The 7,574-nt window shown below is 38.0% G+C and overlaps 1 protein-coding gene across 1 annotated transcript; it reads left to right on the forward strand.

Moving 5' to 3' along the window:
• The first annotated feature begins 217 nt into the window (after positions 1-217).
• Positions 218-6,383, forward strand: nr4a1 (nuclear receptor subfamily 4, group A, member 1). The gene is made up of 7 exons (XM_052091460.1): positions 218-331; positions 2,031-2,827; positions 2,986-3,115; positions 3,995-4,158; positions 4,273-4,475; positions 4,671-4,849; positions 4,957-6,383. The coding sequence occupies exons 2-7, from the start codon at positions 2,033-2,035 to the stop codon at positions 5,211-5,213; spliced, it is 1,728 nt and encodes a 575-aa protein (XP_051947420.1). The 5' UTR covers positions 218-331; positions 2,031-2,032; the 3' UTR covers positions 5,214-6,383.
• The last annotated feature ends 1,191 nt before the right edge of the window (positions 6,384-7,574 follow it).

The following is a 7,574-nucleotide window of genomic DNA, read 5'->3' on the forward strand; positions in this document are numbered from 1 at the left end:
CGCTATATTTAGAACAATAAACGTGCGGATTGTTTGCGTCAATGGAATCCCGTGCGTGCGTCATGTCTTTTGACTTCGAGCGCTCTGATTGGCCGGCATCCGGAAAGATTCGCTGAGGATCTCCGCCCCTGCATGGCCATATTTGCCAGTGGAACGCCTCGAGAGGATGCAACCTCTGACGTAACGGCAAAATAAAGTAGTCGGTATATATCAGCTCGCTTAGTATTGAAATGTGAGAAAACCGACTTGTCGTGGCCGTGGACGTTATACATGAGTATCCATCACTTGGAATACGGACGCTTACAAGTCCCGCACTGCTATACATAATCAGGTTAGTAATACATTTTCTTTTAAAATGTACTAGTTAATGCAGTTCTATTTCTAATTAACTTATTTATGCTTAATTTAAACCATATACGAACAGCATACGTGTTTGCATTTGTACAAAATAGAGGTGTATATTTATCAAATGAAATATTTTGCGGTTCAGGTCTATTTTTAATGTGTTATTCATTCTGTGGAGCGCGCGAGGTATTCCGAAACAACAAAGTGCGCTTCCAACACATTTAGGGACGAGGTATTATTAAGATATTACAGTTGAAACGTGGTTTAAACTTAAACATAAGCCATTTTAAAATGCTTAATTAAATAACTGTAATAAAAACTAGTGCACGCGCAATGTCTCGATGCAACAGGTGATTCTGTGAACGCAGCCGACAATTTATTTGCACACATCTTCAATTTTAAACGAATGTTCATGTATTCTGTGATATGTACTATACATAAAGTGTGTATTGCTTTTCACACGTGATGTTAATGATAGAGAAAACGCTGTACATTGCAAATGCATTAAATGCACTATAAAAATTAGACTGCAGTTGTTACTTTAAGGGACTATTTTTTATATATATATATATATATATATATATATATATATATATATATATATATATATATATATATATATATATATATACTATATTATCTGAAATTACCCTCAAAATGTCTTGTAACCTAATGTAGTCAGGTTGGTTCATTCATATTCAATTATAGTTTTGAATTGAATAAAACTAGTTAATTATGATTAGTCAGTTAATGTGCACTAATCAGTGTTCATATACAATATATGGGGTCAGTCAAATGACAGCTTGCATATGTGTTTGAGTTCAGGGGTCAGATGATCATCAGGTGGTGCCATGTTCTCACCTTGCTCCTGGGCAAGGTCAAGGCAGTCTTTCAAACTGTTCGACCATTATACCCTTTATGAAATGCAAAGTGAGGTCAAGTATAAAATGATGGCCGCAGAACAGACATTGGCATGTTTTCCAAATTTTTCCATTGCCAGTCTATAAATAAGTGTAGAGGACATGAGATTAGATTAATGTGGAGTGGTAATGTTTTGCATTTAGTGTGATTTGAATGCAGTTTCCCTCACTGTGCATATTCAAATCTGTCTTTCTACAAATCAGACCTCTTCTTTATCAGTTACCTTATGGAACATTCTAAAGATAATACTCAAATACTCATTGCCTGTGTTTATTAGGGAAATTTGGATCCATCTAAAAAGTTCCATAAACACCACTGACTCCGTCTCGCATGTGTTGCCGCCCACACAAACATACTCGCACCCTCTCGATAATGCAAAACCCACGAGTCCTGCTCATATGACGTTGTTCAGTCTCTGGATGTGGTGACACAATAAATATGGCAGCCCTTTCCAGCTAGACAGCTCTCCAAGTTTTCTCAGAATCTCAGAGGACTTCAGAAAAGTGGCTTTAGTACTGACTTCTTGACCTGTAAATAAAGTATTAGGTGCAGTCTAGTTGTAGGTCAGGACATTTAGTTCAGCTCTTGAGGTATTTGATGGCACAGTGCAGGCAGGGGTGTCACTCAAAAACCCATTTGGCTGAAATATCTGAGGTGGCACATTTCAAACTTGCCCTCTCCCCATCCATGTTTGGTTTTTGTGAGACATTTCTGAGGCAATATCTACAGTATTGAAAAGTAGATGTTGTGGTTCTGTTCTACAGAAATGACCTGTGTTCAAAGTCAACATGGAGTTCAGACTTATGAGAGCTCCCTCTTCAGCTCAGAGTTTTTGAATCCTGACTTCACCTCCAGGTTGGCCATGGATGTAAGTGACCAGCGGGACCAGCTCTCTACTCCCTCTCTACCCAGCATCACCTCTCTGGTCGGAGGCTACATGGGCGAGTTTGACACCTACTCCTGCCAGATTGCCACAGGTGCTGCGTCTACCTTTGCAGGCGTCACCTCAGGACAGGACTCCTCGTTCAAGCTGGATGACCTCCATGTGTACGGCTGCTACCCAGGCACATTTGCTTTGAGTTACCTGGATGAGACATTGTCTTCCTCAGGTGGGTCAAACTGCTTTGGAAGACCAGCCTCTGCTCCGTCACCCTCTACCCCTGGGTTCCAGCCCATGTCGGCCTGGGATAGCACCTATGGTCCTTGCTCCCCAGATGATGGCTGCTGGGCTTCTGAGAAGACACCTCTGGCTCAAACTCCCTCATACTTCAATTTTGGGCACGTCACAGCCAATGAGCTTTCTCCCTTGGGCCAGATGCAGTCTCAGCTCCAAGATCAGGACCCGTTCTCTCAAACCTCGCAGCACGGTTCTCCTCTTCCCTTCAGTCCACTCGGCCTGGAGCAGGGTAGTCTGGATGGGTCTGCACTGATGGACGGACATCTCTCCCCTAAAGTTAGAAGCCCCACAGGAAATGAGGGACGCTGTGCAGTGTGTGGAGACAATGCTTCCTGCCAGCATTACGGGGTGCGCACCTGTGAAGGATGCAAGGGCTTTTTCAAGGTAAGACAGGTCCTATTAACATAAGCATATTGTCATATAATATTACGATATAGTATTAATAAACAGTATTATTTCAAATAATTATGCTAATTAATCTCATAATTTGGCACTGGGGTATTAGACTTGATTCAACTGAAAAGTCCTATTTTGATTTTTAGCGTACAGTACAAAAAAATGCCAAGTATGTGTGCCTTGCCAACAAAGACTGCCCAGTGGACAAAAGGCGGCGAAACAGATGCCAGTTCTGCCGCTTCCAAAAGTGCCTAGCTGTAGGAATGGTAAAAGAAGGTAAGAACTAATACCTCCATCAGGCAATGAATGGACAGATTTCTTGTAGGTATTTTCTTGTATGCCTTTTATGTGTTGTGGATCCATCCATCTATTGCATACAAGAAAATATATACAAGATACATAAGGTATATTTAACATAACATTATTGTAATTCCAATTTTATAATTGGCATTTTTTCACTATCATTTCTACTGGGTTAATCTGTATTAAAGGAATATTCCGGGTTCAATAAAAGTTAAGCTCAATCGACAGCATTTGTGTCATAATTTTGATTTCCACAAAAATACATTTGGACTTGACCTTCTTTATCTTTAATAAAGGCAAACATCTTGGTTACAGTGCGTCACTTATAATGGAAGTGAATAGGGTCAATTTGTAAATGTTAAAATACTCAGTTTCAAAAGTATTGCCACAAGATGTAAACACTATGGGTGTTAACATGACTTTAGTGTGATAAATTTGGTTTCTAAACTCTTCTCTGTAAAGTTACATCCAATTTTACAACTTCGTTGCCATGATGTTCAACAGACCCTAAAACGACTGAAAAAATTACGATTTAAACAACTTAATCTTAATAAGCTCAAATAATACATTAGTTTCAACAGAAGAAATAATTTAAGTGCTTTTCTAAAATGATAAGCTTCATATTTCTGTATGTAAACCCTCCAAAAATTAGCCCCATTCACTTCTATTGTAAGTGTTTCACTGTAACCCTAAAAAAAAAAATCTTTTTTTGTTTTTTTTGTTTGTGGTAATCAACATTATGACACAAATTATGTTGATTGAGCTTAACTTGTATCACAACCAGAATATTCCTTTTAAAAAGCCACATACTCAAGGCATTTTAATAAGTATATATATTTTCCCTTTGTGTAGTTGTGAGAACAGACAGCCTGAAAGGTAGAAGGGGTCGTCTGCCATCCAAGCCAAAAGTTGTCCAAGACTCATTGTCTGTCTCCTCCCCTGTAAACCTCATCGCCTCTCTCATCACTGCCCATATTGACTCAAACCCTGCCAGTGGAAATCTGGACTACTCAAAGGTGAGGACAAAACACACTTCACTGTGCTTAATGTTTGCTACATATTTTTTATATTGTATCATGTATCTTCTGTATACTTAAAAAGGTAATTAAGTTTTTTTGGTCTTTGTTTAGTATCAGGAATCAGTATCTGGATTGTCTGAGAAGGAGGATGCCAATGACATACAGCAGTTTTATGACCTGCTAACAGGATCAATGGATGTTATCAGAAAGTGGGCTGGAAACGTTCCTGGATTCAACGCCTTTTGTAAGGAAGACCAAGAGCTTCTCCTGGAGTCAGCATTTGTTGAGCTCTTCATACTTCGGCTAGCCTATAGGTACAGTGAATTTAATTCAATTTGTATGACAGTAAATTTGTGTATCTGTACAGTACTCAGTGCTGGGATGATTTTATTTTTTGATTACCTATCCCTTTAAGAACTTATTGCTGTCGATGTTATGTCGTTTATTGCCATAAAATAAGTAGTCTATCAGTGGAAAATAACTTATTCATCTCTTTACATTTACTCCAGGTCAAACCCTGGGACAGACAAACTTATTTTCTGCAATGGTGTGGTTCTCCACCGGACGCAGTGTGTGCGAAGCTTTGGCGACTGGATTGACTCAATCATGGAGTTCTCTCAAAGTTTACATCGCTTGAACTTGGATGTCTCGTCTTTCTCCTGCCTTGCCACACTGGTCATAATCACAGGTACATAACTGTCTTTTGATCTTTTGTTTGTTATATTTTACCCAACACAAGATTTATTGTGTTGTAAACCTAAAAATGAAGTCTCTAATCCAGACTGTGACCTACAGATCGTCATGGCCTGAAAGAGCCCAAACGGGTCGAGGACTTCCAAACCCGCCTGATCACATGTCTCAGAGACCAGGTCTCCACAAGTGCCCATGAAGCCACCCGGCCCAACAACTTATCCCGACTCCTGGGCAAGCTTCCTGAGCTGAGAACACTGTGCACTCAGGGTCTCCAGCGAATCTTCTACCTTAAACTGGAAGACTTGGTCCCACCTCCACCAATTGTGGATAAAATCTTCATGGACACATTGCCATTCTGAATGAGATTTTATATGTGGACAACCAAAGTGACTTAACTGGTGAAAAAGCCGGATATGAGCAGTTTGATGTTTGGGGATCTTAAAGGACTATATTGCTTGCTGTTCTCTGCTTTCTTTCAATGGAATCAGAGAAAGATGACATTCTACTCACGCCCGAGTTTGGATCCTACATTACAGAGTCTTCAACAGTAAATTAATTAAGACACCCAGTAGCATTTCAGGTCAATGGTGCAAAACAAAGAGAAAATGAAACGCCCTGCATGTGGTTTCTATATGAAAAAAATGCATGCAGATATTCCCATAAAATCAGTATTACACATATTATCAAAGGTTGTATTCCAAATATAAAAGCATCTAAGTATCCAACTGAACATCCAATTTCCCATAAACAATTACCTGTGGTTTATGGGAGGTTAGAAAGGCGATGGACCAAAACAGAAAAGGAAAAATAGAAAAGGCATTTTGTTGGATGCTTAAAGCTGAAATTTGTAATTTATCTATGTTAAAATACTTTCTCCTATCCCGGCTTAATATGCAGAGAACTATAAGTAAGCCATTGGTAGGCCGATTTCACAGAAATGAAGATGATATGGAAAACATGCACAGAAATGACACATATCAGCTTTAAATTATTAAAACAAAGCCTTAAAAATCTCTCAATTGCCAGAACATTATCTCCTTAAACATGCTCAGAAATGTTTCAACCTTCACCTTTACACTGAAAACACAGATACACTGAGTACAGAACTGATGTGAATGCAATCGAGGAATGTGGTACACTGTTATTATATGGCAACTGTATCAGACCTGTTTAAGTGACAAACAGGTGTATTTTAAGATTCAGTAGTTTTTTAAAGATTTTTCATTAATATTTTTGAAAGGTCACAAGAGATCCAGTGCAGCTACTGTACATATACCATGTACAGCCTCTTCGAGTTTTATTACTGAAGCCTGACTTAGTTTAGTGTACCAGTCAAACCTTAGAGTTTTTACATTTGTATGTATGTGTTTTATGGATGTATAGATGTGGCAAGAGCTTCTGCATACTGTAACTTTTTCTCACAATGACAAAATCAAGTTTGGGCATTCTGTTTTTTTTATTACATAAAATGAAAGATATTGCTTATCTTTCATTGATTTTGTGCAGCTCTCAATATAAATATATTTTGAACAGAAATCATATTTGGTGCTTATATCTTCTTTACATTATCGATTAAGAAATATTCATAATTTTCATATACTAGCATTTGAGATAAATTGTTTTAGTGATAAAAGAGATTTTTTTCAAGCAAGATCTCAAACCAGATCTGAGTGGTTTTCTTATTTAAATTTATCTAGCAATAAAATAGAAAAAAGCACAGGAAGAAACTCAGAAAAGAAAGCTTAAAACTAGATAGCACATATAAATTACAAATATGTATGGCTTTTTACTATATAGGGTTTAAGATTACATTCATAACTGTTATAATCTGAGTAATCATGACTTCATCTGATTGCTATGCTGTGATGAGCTGTGGCAGCTTTTATTAGACAGCTACTGTGACTACGCAGTATTTCCCTTGTAGAAGGAAGTTGTGGTTTTGAAGAGATTCTCCATTTGGACAGTTAGTAGGCGAATCTGTATCATGTGAATGATTCAATGTGATGACCTGAAAGTTTAGAGGTCACATTGATTTGACGTGCATCTCAAACTAAAACTGTTCTTTTTTAACCGACAGACAATTCTCATTCACATATGGTTTCCTCTGAATGTACTCATCATGATATTTTTTGATCAGTTCACTGGTGCACTTTAATTAGTACAGCTTGCTAGTGTTCCCACATTCATGCAAAATCTGGAAGTATCAGGGAATTTTAAAATTCAAAACGCATTTTTAAAAGTTGCAGTTGTCTAAAGAAAATATCGCGATCCTGAGCCAGAGGCTGAAAAATCAGTGAGAAGCAGCACTACGATCAAAGACATCCATCTAGCGCATGTTTACATAGAAAAACTTTTGAAAAACAGTGCAGACTGTTGTGTTTGGTGTTAACGACCCTTAAAACTCGCTAGCAATGGTCAATGATGGGTTAAAACGGCTTGAATGATTCGTTAGTGAATTGGTATGAATCAAAAATTTTAAAAACCTAATCACAAACACCTGGAAAGTTAATGTAAAAGTCATTGAATTTCATTGGTCAAAAAGGGTGGGAACACAGTTGCTAAAGTAGGGCGAATTCAGGTAAATGGCCACTTAGACTATCACTTTTATGAATTATGAAAAAGTGGCGCAATTTACCCGAATACCCACTATTAAACTTTGGCACAGAACTCGTCCTGAACCTTTTGCTCTACAGACATAAATGATACCTCAAATAGTGTGG

The sequence above is a fragment of the Xyrauchen texanus genome, chromosome 25 (assembly GCF_025860055.1).
Source record: "Xyrauchen texanus isolate HMW12.3.18 chromosome 25, RBS_HiC_50CHRs, whole genome shotgun sequence".
NCBI lineage: Eukaryota > Metazoa > Chordata > Actinopteri > Cypriniformes > Catostomidae > Xyrauchen > Xyrauchen texanus.

Coding starts and splice junctions, on each gene's coding strand:
- nr4a1 (XM_052091460.1), top strand. CDS start 2,033: ATGACCTGTGTTCAAAGTCAACATGGAGTTCAGACTTATGAGAGCTCC. Junction 3,116..3,994: donor TGTAGGAATGGTAAAAGAAG/GTAAGAACTAAT, acceptor CCCTTTGTGTAG/TTGTGAGAACAGACAGCCTG. Junction 4,159..4,272: donor GAAATCTGGACTACTCAAAG/GTGAGGACAAAA, acceptor GTCTTTGTTTAG/TATCAGGAATCAGTATCTGG.